We start from the raw sequence: 21547 nt of genomic DNA on the forward strand, positions 1-21547 counted from the left end.
GAAGTAATCAGAATTTGATTTCTGCAAAGGTTGTAATATTTTCTCCAAAGTAAGCTCACAAACTCTGAGTCATGAAACAAGAAACAAATGAATACTCAAATTTATAAATTCCAAGAATACAAAACACATCAACCTCAGCATTACATCATAAACAACGCAGAGCATAATAGAAAAGCTGTTTTAAGGAGCCTCTGGTGCACTCGGTCAGAACACAGAGGAAACCATTAGATTTAACTGAGAAAAAGAGTAGAAAAACGTGAATTAGGACAAAACGAATCGAAGCCCAAACTCATCCACACAGTGTAATTAATGCTGGACCATCTTTTGGCAGTAATGCTGTAGAATAATATCTAAACAGAACATGTTCATGAGTTTTGGCACACATCTTTTCATTTGTGAAAGCATTCTTTATAGCTGAAATTAAACACAAAACAAATTGATTCTCTTTTGATATTGGCAAAGGAACAGAGGAAAGAAAAATTTATTCTGTACAGATACTGAGGAACTGTCAATAGAGTATCTTTTCCACAGAATATGTTAAAAAATAAAAATAAAAGGAAAGGTAAGAGCTTCCCCTGGTAAAAATGTTTTTTAAAATTACTGAATCCACCAGGTTTCTGTACCGTTCATCCACAAAAACTTCAATAGTAAGGTTGTTTTCAGGCAAAAATAAAAATGACTGAGAATATGGATTATTAAATATATATACATATGTATATAAGTGGTTTTATAGCTCATTCTCTCCATCACCCCAAAACAGGAGGACAACAGCCATCATGGTGACAGAAGGCATTCTTATGCCAAGTGCCATAAGTGTTTTGTAAATAGAAATCTTCAGCTGCTCTTTAACAGACTTGTTTTCAAAATCTGAGCATCTTGTTCTGTTGAGGCATTAAATTATTATGCCTGTCATAGTTTGTTTATTAAATAGAAATCAGTCGATATAAACCTTGCTATATTCAGAACTCACACAGCACAGAAAAAATCTCTCCCACAACCAGCCAGGGGCAAAGCATTTTCAAGGTATAACTATATAAGCATGTGGATGCTGTATGCTCCAAAGTGCTGCAGAACCCTTCTGAGTGAAGTAGCAGAGGTAGAGGTTTATAAAGCAATACAAAATACGATCAATTTTGGGTCCTCTCTCACAATACAACAATAAAAGGCACATCTGAAACCAACACGTACAACACAGAACTGATTAATGAAAAGTACATTGTGTATAAATAGATTTAATCTCTGAATCTCAGCGCTGAGCTCCGTTGAGGTCTAAATCTTAGCATATCAAAGGGAAGATTCAGCTCCTCTACAGGATACTGAAATTATGAAGGATACAAACCCTTATCCAAAACAATTCAAACAATTGCCAAAGCAAATGGAAACACAACCTTAGGATCATCATTTGCTTGCTGTAGGCAGAATTAGTCAGTGCCTTCCTACAAACACCAAAGGAACCACCTACACTGTCCCATTCACATCATACCCAAAGGCAAGTTCCTTCAATGCAAATCAAACTAGCTCAAGTACCTTCATTACTACTCTGAGGAAATGATAATCAATTAAAGTAGCAAAGCAGCATCACTGAAACAGAATCCAAGCCAGAATCAACCCTGAACACACACAAAACCAGGTTGCCAGGTTGGATGGGGCCCTGGGCAGCCTGGTTAAGCATTAAATGCAGAGGTTGGTGGCAAGGTGGTTGGAGATTCATGATCCTTGAGGTCCCTTCCAACCTGGGCTATTCTGTGATTCTGTGATTTGCCATTAAGAACTACTCTCAGAAATCTAGAAAAGCAAAAATCCACGAAACAAGAAAATCCCCAGAACACCATCAAGAAAAGGAGGAGGGGAGGAAACAGAAGAAAAAACCTATCCTCATGAAAACAATCTTTCTACACCCCAAACTGCAGCTGGGAACCATACAAAGTATCCATCATTACTACCTTTTTCACCTTGTTCCTCCTCAGTTCCCGGAGACAGACAGTACTAGACTCAAGGCCACAGAAAGATTGATGTTTTTTGCCACAACTGCTTCCACGGGCACTGGAGAGGCCAGCAAGACAAGAAGAATTAAGACAACGTGCAAGTTCTGTTGGACCCCTTGAATGCCTGCCAGCAGCAACAACCAGAAGAAGAGGTTTACTGAATGCTTGATTTACTGGTAACAGTCAAAAAGACCTTGATTCTAACACCTCAGATAACAGAGAGCATATTTTGTCAGATGTAATTTCTTGTTTTCCACACTTTGATTTTCAGAGATCACCAGCCAGTTTTAACAAAACCAAGTCCTGACTTATGTCAGAGGCTAGCCAAGATTTATTTAAATTAAATCAGCCATAAAAAGGTACTATTTTCAAATGACAATAATTTAATTTTATTGATACAGTGTCTAATGGACCCAGGACAAGACAGGCAAAGTTCCCAGACTGCTAAGCATATGCTCTTAACCAGCCTCATCTATCAGGGCCTGCCTAACAACATTACGGTGGGCATCTCAAGAGAATTATTTGCATTGCGTTTGAAGTGCAAACTGCAAAAAGCCCACTTTTCACAGTCATTACTATTTGTTATTTTTTTAATCTTTAAATGTCAATCAGTTGACGCTGCTTTTAATAGAAAGGGCAAAAAGCCATTTGTATTATGTTGTCTGGTATTCTATAATCAAATTTAGTGGAACCAAGCCAGGAACGCACAGCACTCTCTGAACTGAAAAGATGCATCTTAACCGACTTGATCCAAACGTAAAAATAAACATTTTTTTAAAGGATACAAGAACTGCTTTCAGTAAACCAGTTTCTCCATATGCAACTCCTGGTTTCAGTGTTATGTGGGAGACTTTATTTCATCTAAACCAATCAAGTTTGCCAGTTAGCAGAAGTCAGACTCTAATTTCAATTCCGAAGCCCAAATTTTTCTGCCAAATAAATTCCATAGACCTTTGCCCACCTCCACCCAACTCTAATTTTGAATAGCACTGTGTGTACCAATAGAAGATAGTAATTTTTACAATGGTTCTTAGTCATTATTTTTATGGTACATATATTTGCCCTACTATTTGCCCTTAACTACTAGGACAGAGTTGTAATTTCTTCTAAGTTACTAATTTCTGTACTACTATAAACAAGCTTAAAAAAACAAAATTCTGTATAGGAAGGAAAAAAAAAAAAAAAGAATAAAATAAATAATTTCATTCATCTCTTAGTCAAATATTGAACATTTGAGCTCTTCTTGAATACTCTACTCAGTATTATTGAATATACTGAATTGTTTACCTGCCTGTATAACAAAGTGGAAAACTGTTTGTAGCCTCCAGGCACCTGACTTCACACGGTGAGACACAAATGGCCTGTAAGGCAAAATGCTTTTTAGAGTTCTTGATTAAAGACTGAGCTTTTTAGCAAGAAGCTTGAAGGTTACAAATCAAGTCCTATGTGCTCATTAAATAGATGGCAATAAAACCTTCAGCAATTAGCAAAGACGTGTAATAAAGTCTGCTCTTCCACTTGCCTGCCAAGTCTTTATTACAAAGTTCCCAAGAAAAATAAATACAAGGGTTAAGAGAAAGGTCTTTTTTGACAACAAATTCAGTAAGTATTCATTATGCACTAGGAGTTTAAGAATTAACAAAAGAGAAGCCTCATGTTGAACTACAGTAATCTCATCTGGATGGTTTTATTCATATTCATGAACAACAATACAATCATAGTAATAAAAAGATGATATAGAGGGCTTACTGGAAAATACTGCTTAAAACACAACGATTTCTCTCTCGATCTAGAAAAGACTGGATTTCTAAAATGGCTTCCTTTTACTTCTTTCTGTTTTCTGTCACTCACTGCCTTTTTTATTTCTAGTTATAGAATTATTCTAGACCACAGTTCTCTTTTAAATATATTTTCCTATAGAATCCAAACACCGAAATGAGGTTGATTTTCAGTAGAAGAAAAGACTTGACAATTCAACAGCATTTTTCCCATCAAGCTTATTCACAAACAAAAATAAATCTAGAATCACAGGCATAAAACTTGTATTTGATAACAGTTTCATCTTAAAAAATGACATTCTATTGCCAACTGTCTCAGCACATCCTCCAAATGTAAGTGGCTGTTCCCGAATTTCAGTCAAACTCCTCACACAGCAGAAATATAAGAATTCAATAATTCTTGTCTTACTTATTAAAAGTGCTTACCCCAAGTACTAAATATATGTCACACAGCAATTGATCTCACAGCACTTCGGTGAAGTCTGCAATATATTTAACACATAAAGGAGCCCGATTTCCATCATGCAAAGGAGGATCCAATGTTATTAGGTACTAGCTACCAGCACTTGGATATTGCAATAGCTGTTATGAGAAATGGTTTATACATAGTGTTACGGTTCAAGTAGTAGTAGCTGGATCACACACTTGTATCTCTCTGACAAAGGCATCTTAGAATAGTGCTGAGATCACTTTTATCATTGCAAATGCAGAATGGTTTCATCGGCTCTAATGGCTAACATCAATGTGAAATAATTACTCCCAGATTTCACTTTCACAGTCCAAGAGAGACAAGCATGACATATGCCAACCAACAAAAAACTGAGCAAAGATGAGCACTTTTGGAAAGAGAGATTGCCGTGTCCCATAAAAAGCATTTGTTCTTTGAGACATGGAAAAAACCAATATCCTGGTTTACCATCACACTGTACACTGCCCCGCTCTTGTTTTTTGTTTTGTTTTTTTCCATTTGAAAAGTACAAAGAGAAAAACAAGGCCTTTCATGGTTAAGCCTAGAGACAAAATTGGGGACTGCTAGATTATGAAACTACAAGGAAAACATGGTCTATAACTGAAGTCATGTGCAGTGCACTGAAGCAACTTAGCAGAAAGAATTTCCCCTCGTCTGACCTAGTTCTGTCACAGATTCCCACATTGAGGAGTGGGTGTAGAGGTGACACATACAGTTGTCTTCAAAAATGTTGGAAGGCAACAACTGACAGTAAAGAATACCACAGACCCTGATGAGGAAATAAAAGCAAACTGAACTCCAGAAAATTCAGACAAGTATTAGAAGGCCATCCAGAACTGTGAGTGTACCATAAACTGAACAGGCCAAGTAATTTTACAAGGGAAAAAAACAACAAAGCCGGTGCTTAGAAAAATGAAAGCATGATGTGGACAGGTTTCTGTACCCAAAGAGGTAACACACCAAATCAACAACTTGTAGAGAAGATGAGAAAAGGTTACAACAAGCAATAACATCTGATTATTCTAATATATACAAGCCATCTCCAGATTGGAGGTTGGCCGAGCCATTGGTAGCTGAGTAGATTCCGCACATGTCCTGTGGGGTCTCCATTCTTACTGAGAATAAATTTTTTCCCAAAATGCAACCTGAACCTCCCCTGGCACAACTTGAGGCCATTTCCTCTCATCACTGTTATATGGGAGAAGAGGCCAACATCCATTTTGCTACAACCTCATTTCACAGAATTGTTAGGAGTGATAAGATCTCACTTGAGCCTCAATACAGACAATACTCTGGTCTTTCTCTCTGTACCCCTATTTTCCTCACAGTTCTTAGATAAGTCACTGCATATATTAGGGGTGTGCAAGAGCAGTAATAGGTTATATAAAAGGAGCAGTCTCAGGTCAAAAGCAATCAGTGACCTTCCCAGAAAGAAAGAAAGAAAGAAAAAAGACTTGATGAAAGAAAGAAGCAGTGAAATTGAGAACAGTGCGAGCTACCACAGGCCTCATTTATTGAAATGCAACAAACTTTGACCCAGGAACACAAAATAACTGAACTAACAGGAAGACCTTGATCAGAACATACCACAAAATGAAAGCGTTTCACTGGATGTTATCTACTTCTCTTACTAATTACACCACCGAACTACGGTAGTTACTACATATCATTATATAGTGCATATACGTTCTTATCCACCCCAAAAGAGAAGTTTTGTTTGTTACCTCTTACCGACAGTTATTTTGACAGTTCTTCTCTGAGAGTCCATCCTCATCTTCTCCCATAATATCCACTGCCGAAAATATCAGTGCAACAAGAATTGCAAAGCAGCATACCAGCGCAAAGATCACAATGCATCTTTGCTGGGACTGAAAGAGATTAAGATTAAAAAAATTTTAATGGAATGAGCACATTCCAGTCAATGACTTGAGACTAAAGACATTTTATTTTTTAAATAGAAATCTAGAAACCTTTGAAGACCTTACTGCCATAGCTGTAAACACAAAACACACCTCAGGATGAAAATATCCTCAAAACCATCCTTGAGATTATCACCTTGAGATGTGGTTCATACCTCTCAGGCATTATTAAATAATTCATGTCACAAATAATATTCATAATTTAAACTTGTCTTCTGTTGGCACCACAAGAAAAGCATTAAGAAAAAAAAAAAAAAAAGCATTATGCATTAACATAATAATTCTCACATTAACTATATACTTTCTGACTGCACATCACAAACACAATATACGCTTCAGCATGGCACTCAAAATCTTGAGAGTTTTGTTGTGTTTTGCTGAAATAAAACAAGTCATTGCAAGAAGAATGAAGAGCAAAGTTACTTATTGCTACAGAAAGCAACTAACATTGTTAAAACTGTTGCAGCAACTGAGACACTTTGGCCAGTCCTTGCCCCACAGCACTTAGGAAACAAAGAAAGCAAATTCACAAATGCTAGATTGCACTCAACAAAACAATTCGAGATTGCTGGCAAAAAAACAGCATAGCACCTCCTTGCTCTACAATGTGCAATCCTGCAGCACTAAATGGGATACGAGTACAGCCCTAGATAAATGTGAAACCTTCTAAAGGATTTCCTGACATGAAATTTATACAGCTGCACAAATAGAAAGATTATTTTATTCTGAAACCTACTGTTCAAATATACAAATATATTTTTCTTTCAAAGAAAATCTGCACAATCCAAAATATATTTAAATAACAATTAAAAAACTCTGATGTTACCATAGTTATTCTCTTATTTTTTATCACTGCCCTGTACATGAATTTTTACTTAATAAAAGCTTTATAAAGAAACAGGAAAGAGAGAAAGTGCAACCTTGTGTTTCTTCCTGAAAAACAGCTTCACAGTATTTCCATGTTATTTGACATTTAAGAGGTAATAAATTTCAGAGTACCACATTTGCATAAAGAAAAGGCCCAACTTTTATTTTTTTTAAAGTGATTTTCCAAAACTTCCAACACAGTAAAACAACTTCCTCAGTAAAACAGAAACAAATCTTAAGAAATTCAGTGAGAAATGTATCCCTTTACCTCACACTGAATAAATTTAGGTTATACGTGTGCTTTAAATATAATGCATGTCAAACATTTTTATAACTTTCAAATACATATTTAAATCCATGCCAATACATTATCTAAAATCTTATAAGAATGTAGCATAAGAAAACCCTCTTCAAGCATTTAGAAAACCTACTCCTGAATTAAACGCAATTTGGACTTGCTTTTCTGCTAGGTATAATCATGGCTATGTATAAACAAGAACTATAAGCGACTGCATTTGTGTGCCCCAAACTAAAGCTGCAGTCACGTGCACAGTAGGATTTAATAGAGAAACATTAAAACACTGCCTCATCATAGGAGCAAGAAAAACTAAGTGCCAAAGAGACATTCAGACCTGGGACACCGCTTTATGCCATCTCCTCAACAAGACATCTAATCTCTTGCTACAATGACCTTTGTCTCATGCAGTTTGTTACAATTCCCTAAGTGTATGTGCAGAAACTGATGCAGCTTCTTCCAAGCGCTGGGTTTATCACCATGGCAGCAAGACAGCTGAGCTACTCCAATGGCATTAAGCCCAGAAGAGCCAGGGCTTACTCTCTAGCCCTGAGGGCAAGGGAAGCCAGTCAGGACAGCTCATGACCCTAATGTTCCTTTCACTCTAATCACAGGATAACTGCAGTCATCCTGCTCACTGGGAACAGTCCTAAGCCCGTATTTTAGACAAAGATTGACACAACTGACACAACAGGCATCCTAGCTACTGCACAACACTGCTCCAGCAATTGGCTCCCACCTTCTTGCTGGTGTCCGCACAAACAGACGAACAAACAGTGAGTATCTCAGGGCCTCGAACAGATAGGAACACATCAGGCTTCAAGTCTGGGCCACAGACTAAGGCAGCAAGAGACGTGTTAAAAGGAGTTACCGAACATCCCTGAAAGTCCTGTTTAAAAGCCAAAAGCTATGTAAAAACTACAGAATATTTAAAATGATATCACAAGAAGGAAAAAACAAAACAAAAAACACAAAAAAACAGCAACACAAAAAAAACCAAAAGCAGGTGAGCCTGACACCTAATGTTCCTTCAATACCAGGAAATTTGATGGTAGTCATTTCCAGATGGTGATATTCCAGCAATAAACAAAGTGGGAGGCCAAAATAATCCACCTGATCTACCTTAAATCCCATTTCACATCAATTCAGGGAACACACTCAAGGCTTCTGAACTTCAGTGTTGTAGCTTGAATTTGTATTAAGTTTAAATCTCTATTATTTCAATTCTGAGTGTGCACATTTAATAAACTCAGTAGTCTGACCGCTTCTCAGTACAAACAGCATCAATGATGAATAAGACCGGGATAAAAAACTAGAACAAAAAATTAGGCATTTCTGTTTGAAAATAATGACAGATCAGTTGTTTCATTTTATATTTATTTTTTATTATTATTCTTATTATCTTTAAAAGTCTCAGCTCAATGGCATATTCACTTGTAGCAGAGACGACCTTTAAAATTCACCCACACTAGAAATAACCTTATCAAAACCCAGAAACTGATTTTTCTTCTTTGAATGAAAGATAACACAAAATATTCCACTTTCTGAAAAAGCAAAAATTCCAAGTTACCACTCTGCTAATCCCAAACTTTTAATTATGGGCCTGAAAGGCTGGGTAAAGATCATTTAGAAAAAACATTATACAGAGTAATATGTAAGTAGTACACCTCCTATAGTAAAGGGGGTTTTGAATGGATCTACAGTTGATATTACTCTTGTTGAGTAGTGACTTTTGATGACATCTAAACATCTACATTAGATAAGGTATGAATATTTAAGTACTGCTTATCTTCAAATTGATGCTAGTATCACAAAACAAAGAATGAAAAATAGCTGCTGGCACCAAACGTGTCTCCTGAGCTTTTCTTTTGACAGAGATAGTAAATCTTAATTTCCATCGCTAATGTCAAAACTGCAGGCAATTTTATAATAGGCTTTTTCTAATTAAAGAAGATCAGAACAGTCCATGCCTCTATTCTGTTCTACTATCCACATGTGCATGCATGTGTGAGTAACAGCAGGCTTGTTGAAAGAAATTAATTCAAAATAGAAAAGCTCACACCACAGAGTCATTAGAAGGAATCTGTTAGATTTGCTGTTTGGGCTCGAGTTCATGTGCTTGGGAAAACTGCTTGATGCAACACTGCTTTGCCTTAGCTTGGCAACTGGGCCTGTCAGCTCTGTCCTTCTGCTTTCTTCAGTAAATGCCTAAAACCCCTTTGTCTTTCAGACTTCAACACTTTGTTAAGAAATACAGAGTAGAGAGAGGCCTCTAAAGCTTATGTAGTCATTTTTTTCACAAATATGATTTATTCAAATACTACTTTAAGATATATTATCTAACCTGTCCCTAAGAATTTCCAGTTGAAAGAGATCCTACAGGCTCTTCAGCTAACCTACTCACATGTTAGTACCTTATTGATGCCTAACTTGCTAATCTTTTTACTTCCCATACATGTTGAAAACAGAGAAGAAAGTATTCTATTCTTTCCTGCTGCCAAGTCTGTGCCCAGAGAATCTGTTAGGTTGACCACACGTCAGAGGACAAGGATGACTGAGAGTTTCTCTCTCAACAAGTTTGGAGACCATTTCAGCATAAACCCGTAAACTCTTGCATGATAGATTTCTTCAGGGCTTATGAAAGACAGGGAAAGAAAATCCTGCAGAGATTAGAACCATCAAAAATGCTGTTATTTTCCACTTTCATGAGCAAAATGTGTTTCTTTCACCTGCCTCATCCAACTTAGTACCAACGTTGAAAAGAAATCTGTCAAAACATTTCATTTACTAAAATAAAACATGGTACTTTTCATGCTGTTATCCCCCTAGGTAGAGAGTGAGAAAAAGAACAAAATCTGCACAAAATGAGTATGCAGTGCAGCACCATTCAGAGAAGATTTTCATCTGAGAAGGACATTATCTGTTTATTTATTATTAAGAAAAATGTTAGTCTGAGTCGGTTAACGTTGCATTAGAACCAGTGCTATCCAAGCAGAATTTCAAATGAGAGCTAAAAGAAAATGCCATCCACTTTCGCTGCATACCCATTGAACAAATCCTGTTAAGAACTCTTCAATGGCTCATAAAGCTTTCACTTTCTTCACAAACAATAGGTATTTCTAACACACTAAATGTAAAGAGGAATTTACTTTTCCCTCAGCAGAGTACAAAGGAAAAAAAACAACCAACAACTCATCTCCCCAAATAAGAGCCATGAAATCACCACATTGCAACTCCTGAGAGAATAGAGTACATACCAACCAAACATGTCATGGCTTTGAAATAGTGCTTTATTTTTATATCTATTTGGAGAACAAAGGAGGCAGGATTTACTCAGCATAATAATACAGAGGTCATGTCTGCTTGTCAGAGCCACAGGGGCTCTGAGAGGTTTTCACATGTCTCATATTAGTAGCCTGCTCTGTGCTGGACTGTGTCTGAAGACCAATGTGAGAAGCCCTCACCTTAAGCACAAATAAACTGTCCAACAGCACATAAAATTCTGCATAACTGGGATTATATGACATGCTATGCTACATGCTTGAGTACTGTGTTTAGTTTTGGGCCCCTCACTACAAGTAAGACATTGAGGCTCTGGAACATGTTGAGAGAAGGGCAATGAAACTGGTGAGGGGTCTGGAGCACAAGTCTTATGAGGAGTGGCTCAGGGAGCTGGGGCTGGTTTGGTCTGGAAAAGAGGAGGCTCAGAGGAGATCTCATTGCACTCTACAACTTCCTGAAGGGAGGTTGTGATGAGGAGAGGTTTGGCCTCTTCTCCCAGGCAACAAACAGAACCTGAGGAAATGGCCACAAGTTGTACCAGTGGAGATGTAGATTAGACATAACGCAAAACTTTTTCCCTCAGAGTGTGGTCAGGCACTGGAATGGGCTGCCCAGGGAGGTGGTGAAGTCGACACCCCTGGGAGAGTTCAGGAGGCATCTGGATGAGGAGCTACAAGAAATGGGTTAGTAGCTTGTGGTAGCAATGGTAATGGGAGGATGGTTAGACTAGATGATCTTGTAGGTCCTTTCCAACCTTGTGATTCTACGACCTATGATTTGCCAAAGGTAGTATGCAAATAGACTTCAGGGATTAGAAATCACCTTTCTTGGCTCTTAAGATCATTATGTGCATCTAGTAAAGTGTTATGTAAAGGCTGTTTCACATTAATCTGGAATCCACATGCAGCAGAAATATCCAATGCAGTCTTACAATCTTACAGCTAGTATATTTAATATCTTTCACACTTAAGTTCCTATCATAACCAGGAAGGCACTGATAGGAGAGCAGTGGGATATATGTTATGTATTTTCAGACTGGTTTCTTTGTATATTTAAGGTTCAGGATAAGGTAAAGACAGAACTTTAAGCACCTTGCACTGCAAAATCATGAACGTGAATGAAGTATCAGAAGACTGCAAAAATGATTTTAAATTTAAGACAAAAATGTGGACAGGGCAATGGGAGTTCAGAAATAAACCAGTTATTCCAGCTTCCATTTCTAGAGAACTCTTGAACAAGACACAAAGACATTACATGTAAACATCTAGGAAATAAGAAATTGGACTGAATAATTATTTTGTCATGAAAAAGCCACATCAATCAATTTACTTTTCCAACTTTCCTAGTCTGAAGCCTTGTTATCCTGCTGGAGAAGCTAAGAATAACATACTTTGTCCTTTTATTAATGGAAAAAGGATTTTCTTGCAAACCTGAGTAACTGCATTCAGATTATTATAGGAGACATGTAAGGTTGAACTGAATTTCATACTCATTGAAAAAAGATGAGAGGACCCTTTAGATGGGATTAACATGAATGTGCTGCATGCCTGTTTTTGTTCACATCTTTATCAACGATCTAAATTGTGAAACTGAGGATATGTGCTTACTAAGCTTTCAACCAAAAAAATCAGGGCAAACTGAATGCATGCTGGAAGGTTAGACTGAAATTTCAAAATATTCTTGATAAATTTAAGAAATACATTGAAAAATGTTAAAAATCAATTAAGGAAGAAAAAAGAGCCACAAGTAGGTGCAAGCAAACCATTGCACAGATAGAGGAACTTAGAAGACATTAAAAAAAAAAAAAAAAAGAAGAGAGAGAGAGAGACAATAAAAATCATAGGCTGGAACAGATGCTCTAGGAAGAGAAAGCCAAACAGGGTACGACTCTGTACTTTGGCAAGAAGAAAAGTCATCAGAACATTCGGTACAGTGAAGCCAAAGGTGCTACTCACCAAGTATCACAACACCAGAAATGGGGAATGTTATTGAAACTAATAGGAGTTAAGTTTCAGACACATCAAGTGGAACTGAACATCTGGAATTTATTCCCACAGAAGTCCATGAAAGCAAATAGGAGAGCAGGTTTAGAATGGAATTATGTAATGCTTTCAACAACATGTCCAGAGCAACTGCTAGACGAAACAGGCAAGGATGCACTCTCTAATACAGAAGCTGGGTGACATGCTGTCACTGTTAAACACATAGTACAGGACTAGATATGCAAATGGCTGGCGCATTAGGATATATTTTCTGTGCTCTTGTGTTACCTAATTTTTCCATGGAAGGACCCACTAGTAATAGCAAAGCACAACATGAAAATGAATCAATCAATCATGACACACTCTAGTATTGGCTTGCATTTCTATGTCTTTCTGTAATGTTTGTACTGCATCCAAGACAAAAATAATCTCTATCTCTACTTAAGTATGCATATTTTGTTCACCTTTTAATACTGAATGGAGAGAGCTAAGAGAAATATCATCAGTAACCTTTTATTCATATAGTCACCACTGAAAGTTAATTCTCCAAAAGACAATCTTTAATGTTGGTGTTTTCCAAGCAAACAAGGTATATGAAGTCCCACTGTCTGCCCAGTATCTTTTGAATCTGAATTCAAAAGAAAGATCTATAAAACTGTAATTATCTCAGATGTTTTATGAAATCCAATACCCAAAATAGTGCCTCTACTAAGGGAAGGATGGTTGAAAGTTTCACCTTTGAGTGCATATATGCCTTAGCACCATGCAGCTTCATGCAGTCAGGGATGAGAAGAATCATCCCACAGGGTGTGGGACCTTTAGCATGCACCTGCAGCAAAGTAGCTGTGGTGGTTCTACTGCTTACTGAACAAATGTTTGATCAAGTAGATCAGGCATATAGCACAATGACAGACATATTACTATAAAAACTGGAAACTACCTCAGAAGAATTCCAAGGCTTTAAATACAACTTATCTAAACCTCCTCCATACAAAGCACTATATTACAGAAAGCTATTAACTTTCAGAATAGGAGCTCTAAGTTAAAAGCGTTTCCAGCACATGAGCAGCTAACCTCTAATGCATCATATTGACCAAAACTGGCACAAGAGAGGGGGCTGAAGAGACAGCATTCAAGTGTCATTTTCCTGAAACAGGGTCATAGAATCACAAGGTTGGAAAGGAACTACAAGATCATCTAGTCCAACCATCCTCCCTTTACAGAAAAACCACTAAACTGTATCTCCTAGCTCCCTGGTCCTGACATTTGACCAGGATACACTGACTCAATCTTTACAACAGTGTAACACAGCACTGTCGGCCAGGAAAGGCAGAAAAAGGCCAACATATACCCTAAGTACAGTCTACCCAAGTTCAGTGTTCAGTGTCTCCTGGAAGGACAAGTGTATTCAACAATCAGCCTGGCTTGAACAATCAACTCAGAGTACAATTAATACTCATTAGTTAAAAAACAAAACAAAGCAAAAAGTACAAAACAAACAAACAAACAAAACAAAACAACATAAAACAAAACAAAACAAAAAAAACCCAACACCATTTGTATTAATTCTATATCATAATATCAATTAACACATCTCTAAACCTGAAGCCTGTAGGTAACGACTCTTACCACAATAGCATCAACTCCATAGCTACCTTAGGAATATTGCAAATAAAACTTGCTGCTCTAGAGAACGCTTTCTTGATGAACACTTCTTCACATGGTGAAAGATGAAGTACCTTCAGGAAAGATGGACCAATTTAAAAGAAAAGTAAACAAAATAGAAACAGCACAAAACCCCAGAAGCAAAAACTGATGGTAACAGTACTTAATGAAGTTTTTGGGATGATCAAGGAAAGTTCATGAAGTACACTGAAGGGAATGGAAAAAAAAAAAAGAAGAAGAAGAAGAAGAAGTGGGGAAAAAAATATTCAGTGTACTCTTTGTTCAACTTCTAGTCTAAAGATGTTACCATCTAAACAGTCTGTCCTTAAACTGAAACATACCTAAGTAGTACAACAAGGTTGTTGCTAAATTTTAGAACCCTTTTGGCTGATACAATTTGGTCCTTTGTGAGCCTTTCCTGAAGAGCTAAAGCTGTCCAATAGTTGCTGCAGTCCTCCCTAGTTTGGGGCAGAACCATGATGGCAGAGCAATGTGGATTACACCAATTCAGGGGATGTGTTACAAAGACATTAAATTAGAAGAAAAAAAAAAAAAAAAAAAAAAAAAAAAAAATCACTTTCATTCTGACGAGATAAAATTTAGGGAGAAGTTTTATTAATGATATTATGTATTGACAGAAGTTCAAAAAATGAGATTATTTCACAGTTTAAGCATTTATTTTTAGCTCATTCTACTAGCGACACTTTGAGTAGATTTGCCACTCAGCCAAGCCAAGTTAATTCCACTGTCACAGAGAACACAACCAGTGTGACATTCATAATAAGAATTATGTCCTACTTTAAAGAAAGATAAAGGAAAATAAAAAGAGGCTTACAATCCAGAGCTAATCAGAGGGATAAAGGTAAACTAGTTAATCATAGAGATTATGTGTATCTGATCCATGCTTTCTTTGTTATGACAAACTTGAGAGGTAATTTAGCTACCAAGGCTTTTATCTTATAAAATTCTGTACTCTAATTAAATGACAGTGTTTATAACTTTTGTATCTTAAATCTACTTGTTGTATAATTTCTTTACTGGATAGAAAATACACAAGAATGAGTAAAGACTGGACTGTTGTTTTGAATTTGGATTCTAGGAACTCAAAATTGCACACAAAAAAAACTGGCTCCTACTGCTATTTTTGAAAACTGAAACATATTTGGTCCAGAACACTCCTCGCCTGCCCACTTCCCTGAAAAAAGGAATAGGAGACAAAAATCTTCCTGCTTAGCATTCCTTGTCTTTCTCACTCACCTGACACCTGTCAGTGATTCCACATGACCCTTTTTACAGTGAACAGGGGACAGAAGAGTGGGGTGTCACCAAGCTCTGACTTGAAGAAAGCCAGACTGGAAGTCTCAGCTCCCATCCCGTAAGAGCGCCTTGAATATCCTTGATGGGGTTCACCAAGGAGCTTCATTTTATTCATACTTTCCACGTAAAACAAATATTTCAGTTCCAATGGTTTTATCTTGTGGCTTTTGTTTCATTTGTGTTTGCCTGTTTTAAATGAAAGCGCTTCCTAGTGAAGCTGGTAGGTAAGATTTAAATAAAGAAAACAATTTTCTCCAAGTTTTCAGTAACTGTAATGCCTGTTGCTAGCTATTATTAATAACTGATAATTGATTAGAAAGGATCTCCCTGAATCACAACAAAAGAGAAAAGTTGAATAATTACTTAATTAATTAATTGAATGGATATAGATTTTTGAGCACATTAAAATATACAAGGCAAAGCGAACCCAGAAAAAAGCATCAAGAAATAAATAGCTATAGAGCTTCAGTCTTACATTCCCTTATGTTTCCTCTTTCTGTATGAGATCCATTATGGTGTTCTCCATAGAGCTCACTAGAAAAACAGAACTTTTCCTAACCCAGTGGAGGAGAAACACGTCTCTAATGTGGAGGGGAAACAAAACAAAACAAAAAGAATCAAGTAAACTGGCCAAAGTAAATTGTTTCTGGATGCCCTCTAAATGTCCACTATTCCAGCTATATTTACCTCCTTCCTTGCTACAGCAGACAACAAAAAAAGTCACTGTTCTCAGTTTCCTTCTCACAATTTCCATAACCTTATACATAAGGATAATCAGTCAACATCATAATTGAAAGAACATACATAAAAATAAAAATAACATTAGCTCAGTTTCTTATATGACCTGTTTTGTCCTTCTTGTTTGCATCAAAGTCACTGAAAATTCAGGTAAAACAGAGTTCATCATTTAAAACATTTCAGTGTGGACCATCACCTAGCCAAATGTTGTTTGCACAGCAGCTATCCTGTCCATTAGACCTCTTCTTCCCTCAACTCATCCTCAGTTTTAATGTCACCTGACTGAAACCTACTGAACACTTGTATCTTTCTGTTACAGTTTAAAACAAAATATAAAATACAGCTTTTTTGAAGTTCTACTTTATTATTCTCAGTTTTGCTGCACAGAATCTCCAAGGCAAAAAAAAACAAAACAAAAAACAACCAACTTAGAGAGATGAAGATGAATGCTGAATACAAAATCCTGTCAAGCAACAATTTGAAGTAGTAGATATGTGCATCTCACTGATGTTTCAGTGTTCCTGAAAGTACAGGAAGTGTATTGAACCACAGCAGTACAAGTGATGATGTATTTGAGGAAGTTCCACTAAAAGTAGCTGCACAACAGACAGTATCACTAAACGTTATCACCTTTCATCCTACTGAGCAGTCCAATATTCTTCCCAAGTTTTGTTTTGACAGCAAACTTCAGTGGGAATATTTAAGAGAAGAAGAAATTAGATTGTTTGCATTACAGGGATCGTATCAACTGAAGAAAACTGTTCTGAGCACAGATTTATGCTCACAAAAATCTTCAAAGTCCTTTCTAAACTGCAAAATGAAATGCAGTTTGAGTTCTCAGTGTAGATTAGATTAAGCATAGCAAGTTTGTTTTTAGACATGAAGGGGAAAAAAAAAAAAAGAAGAAGAAGAAGAAGAAGAAGAAGCCAGTCTCCATCTAGCTACTGTAGTTCAAACAGAAGAAAATTACCTAGCAACTTATAAACTCAATAAATAACACTGCGCTTATCCAGAGATTGCTCCAAGGACACTGAAACTATTTGCTATATTGGCAGAAATTAATACTGTCACTTGCTGATGTTTTGTAGCTGTACAAATTACTTTGTAGATGGCAACTCTGGAAATTTGTCTTTTTACTATATAAGAGCAGACTCAGAGACTGTAAATGACTGTTTGGGCACTTTGACAAAAAGCATCTCAATACAATATGTTTGGCCCAACGTGAGAAATTCCCAATGCTCTGTTCTCTGTTAGACAACCCCAATTCTTCACACAGCCAGATAAAAGAAAGCACCTGGGGTAAAGTTATTGACCGTCTGTGAAATCTACATACACACAACAACAAAAAATGCAGAGTGAGAAACTTTGCTGTCATCTTCTGCTTATTTTGCCTTGGATAAGCACAGTACAGATTATCTAATCTAGAGAATGGTTTGGATGGTATCCCTCTCAGAAAGCAATGCTCTACCTTCTCCTCCCTCCAACATCTCTATCCTGTCATAAAGCCAGCAAAGCTACATCAATCAAGGAGGGTACTTAATGTGTAGGTAACACAGGCTACACTTCTGAGGCAAGACAGGGGAAGGGAACAGCCATGCCTCAATATTACTGCAAGATAGAACGGCTACAGGGCAATAACAATGCCATCAAACTGAATTAATGCTCACTAGATTATGGCATTTCCGAGGCGGCCAAGGCCGATGAAGTTGCAGAAATTCTTTAAGGCCACTTTTCTCCACAGCAAACTTGACATATTGTACAAGGTGATTATAACTGAATTAGCAGATAGTGTGCTCTCTGTAATAGCCATTGCTGCTAAAAAAACCTTTCTTCTAAAAATCTTTATTATTTTTCCAAGGTACATACAGTCAGTAAGATCAGGTTCTGTTGATGTAATGTTTCAGGATCTGAACTACCCTTTTAGCAAATCTGAGAGAAGACAGATCTACAAACCAGGAAGAGGCAAGTCTATGGGGTGAAAGAGGACAAGAAACACAAACTGAAGTTGGAGCTAACCCAAGAAGAGTGATGTAATAATAAGATAGAGGATAATAAAGAACTACTTTTAGAAATGGGAAAAGATAAATACCACAAAAATATTAATGATATTTTATACTGAGTTAACCTGAAAACTGTATTTTGCTTTAGAGGCAAATCTGGCAAAAGCCTAAAGACTCAACTTTGAATCCTCAAGTCCAACCACTGTGAACGTTCTAGCACTATCATAGTATAACTACAGCACTTGAGCGCTTGTGCCTGCTCAGTGTCCTTGATACTGGAGCATGCAGTGAATGAAGAGAGAATCCTGCCATGGTAAATCTCATATGCAGAAATCTCTTCCGTAATGAAGCTATGCTCAAACTCCTTTAATTTTTTATTTTTTTTTTCCCCCTTCTCTTTTAGAATAAAACAAGGAATAAAGTCCATCCTTCTTATATAATGATGGCAGTGTATTTTGCTGCTGCTTCTTTGACTGTGTTATCTTCTTGCCACCCACTCACTGATCCTCCCTGAGTTTCAGTTGGTTTTTCTGCCTCATCTTTGAAAAGATGTCTTTGCACTGGCAAAAGAAGGTGCATTTAAACTTCACAGCATGCCACAACACCTTCACTCAAAACACTAGAGAGACTTCAGTATGTTCTACAAAAATCTTCTAACTGCTGTCAGAAGGATCAGAAAACATCAAAGTCCCCTAAGATTATGAAAAGGTGACAAAAACAGGAGCAGAAGCAGCAATATCCATCTACCATTTTAGATAGTCTTCATTTCTATTATGTATTCCAAAACTCAATTATTTGTTTGCCCCACCCTGCAGCCATAGCAAATAGCTTATTACTGCTCTTATTATAGCTTAGTCCACCCAGGATACCTTATAAAAAGCTAACAAAGTGTGGCACTTCAATCCAAAATGCCAGTCAAGTATTAGAACACTACATATTGACTGCCACAAAGACCTCCCTTATTTAGGCTACCTGAAGCACGTTTTCTACAGCATTATTTACAAAGTAAGAAAGAGCTTTTTTATCCTGTTTGAATACTACACTGACTTCAACCCCTGCTGTAAGAATCTTCTAAAACCACTAATCTTGTTTGAATTCTATTAGTTAATAGTTAATACTTTAGATACATTTAGATTATAAATACATTGCAGGTATACATAGATAGCACGGAGACCTTAAATTCCAGGAGTATGGAGGAATTCCCTCTTTCACTTCAGCATCCTCCCTCAAACTACTTCAGAGGCTGGGCTTCAATCTCAGTCCCAAAAAAATGAACTGGGATTTAGATTTATCTTAATTTAGACAGTTCTGAAGATTGGGAACCAAGAGAAACACTGTTCAACTTATTTTAAAGTGCTACTTGGCTAAAACCAATCTCAGTATCTCCCTCGTCTTAAATAACAAACCCCTCAGGCTCCACAGAAATTATTCATAAAATCACACCAGTAAATTACTGTAGAGTCTTATAAAGAAAAGCTATTATAAGACTTCCACCTCCAAAATTAACAAGTGTTTTTTGAATAAACATAAATTACTGCTTTCTTTGTTCAATTTTTTTGCTAAATTACAATTTCCTTTCCAGTAGGCAGACAGATGATGATACAGTGTTAATCTCACATTAGTAAGGAAGGCAACCAAAGGCAAGAAATGGCAGAAGGATCTCCTTATATGGAGTGACTGCACAGTAGCAAAAATAATGTAGCTACATACAACATAGCACACTAAAGTACACATGATTCTTCCAACTTTATTTGCCTCAAAACCAGATTTAGTCTGAGCAGCACAATCTATAAGCAAGATTACAGTTATACTAAGTAGTTTTATGGGAAATATTAACTAAGAGTCCAGAAGTCAGAGGTCAGCTGAATTACAGGAAAAGAAACAAAACATCAAAACAAAGTCCTTACATTAATGAATAAATTCTCAACATGCCCACAACCTTAAAGCCACATGCAGTTCTGATCAACTAATCTCAAAAACCACAGAGCAATAGGAAGAGATATGGAAAAAGATAAGGAGTGCAACCAATATTGTCGTAGAATATCCTGAGTTGGAATGGACCTACAAGGATCAACCAACCTTGTTCCCACAGGACCACCCAACATGCAAACACCATCTGAGCGCACTGACCACTCCATGAACTCTAGTGGCTTGGGACCATGACCACTGCACTGAGCATCCAGTGCCACTGACCACACTCTGGTAAAGAATCCTTTCTCAATCCCTGCTCCTCCCCTGACACAGCTCCACGCCATTCCCTTGGGCCCTGTCACTGTTAGTAGAGAGCTACCCCTCTGCTCCCCATGAGGAGCTGTAGGTCACTATGGGGCCTCTCTTCAGCTCCCCTGCACTGGGCTGAATAAATCAAAGGGCCTCAGCCACTCTTTGTATGTCTTGCCCTACAGACCCTTCACCATCTTTGTAGTCCTCCTTTGGATGCTCTCTCATAGTTTGATCTCCTTGCATCTTGGCACTCAAAAATGCACTCAGAACTTGGGGTGAGGCTGCACAGCACAGAACAGTGAGGGACAGTCCCTTCCCTTGTCTCACTCACAGTGCTGGGCCTGGTACACTTGAGGGTATGGTTGGATTTTGTGGCTGCCAGGTCCCAGACAGCCACCTCAGGAAGTCACTACTCCACCCTGGCACATTGACCAATGGCACGCACAGAAATAAAGCAGTCTACACCTTACATGGAGAAGCATATACAGTCCTGGAAAAGGAAGAGGAAACTAATTTTATTGCTGTTGCTAATGCCTCAAAATTTGCACCAAAGGATCGCCTAACTGATCACAACTCTTAGGGGTGCACCTTGTGAATTGAAGGAGGTTACTGTATTGCATGGGCTGCCACAAGAGACAGAGCTCTCAGCTGCACCTGCTTAAGAACTCTGAGTTTTCACTTCGGTTACAGATAAAACATTAGTACAGTTTACATGCATAGTAAAGCGTGACCATACAAACAGATTTTGTATCTATATGACTTAAAAGCATCAGCAAAGTCATGCTGTTTAAATGCTTGTAAATCACAGTAAAATGCACTTCTATCTGAACAACCTTGAATTTCCCAATTTCAGATATCACATGTACACTCCGTACAAGTAACAACTTAGGCTTTTTAAGCCTGAACTCTCAGCTTATCCTGGAGCCTTTCACTGAAGTATCTATTTTGAAGGACTTTTACAAGGTTTCTTTCTTGCATATCAGTGTGGAGTGACAATTGACATTAACCTGCCAGCTTTATTTAGTCA

At 37.4% G+C, this 21547-nt stretch overlaps 1 protein-coding gene across 4 annotated transcripts in view; it reads right to left on the reverse strand.

Moving 5' to 3' along the window:
• The window catches only part of PLD5 (phospholipase D family member 5), a 160712-nt gene that overhangs the window by 89729 nt on the left and 49436 nt on the right, over positions 1–21547 (reverse strand). For 2 of the 4 annotated variants that reach the window (XM_072333154.1, XM_072333157.1), the window contains exon 2: positions 5964–6100. In XM_072333154.1, coding sequence (XP_072189255.1) covers positions 5964–6100 — 137 coding nt within the window. Of the gene's footprint in view, positions 1–5956; positions 6101–21547 lie in introns of all 4 variants that reach the window. The other 2 variants (XM_072333156.1, XM_072333155.1) reach the window with 1 other exon arrangement.

Source organism: Excalfactoria chinensis, chromosome 3 (assembly GCF_039878825.1).
Source record: "Excalfactoria chinensis isolate bCotChi1 chromosome 3, bCotChi1.hap2, whole genome shotgun sequence".
NCBI classification, from domain to species: domain Eukaryota; kingdom Metazoa; phylum Chordata; class Aves; order Galliformes; family Phasianidae; genus Excalfactoria; species Excalfactoria chinensis.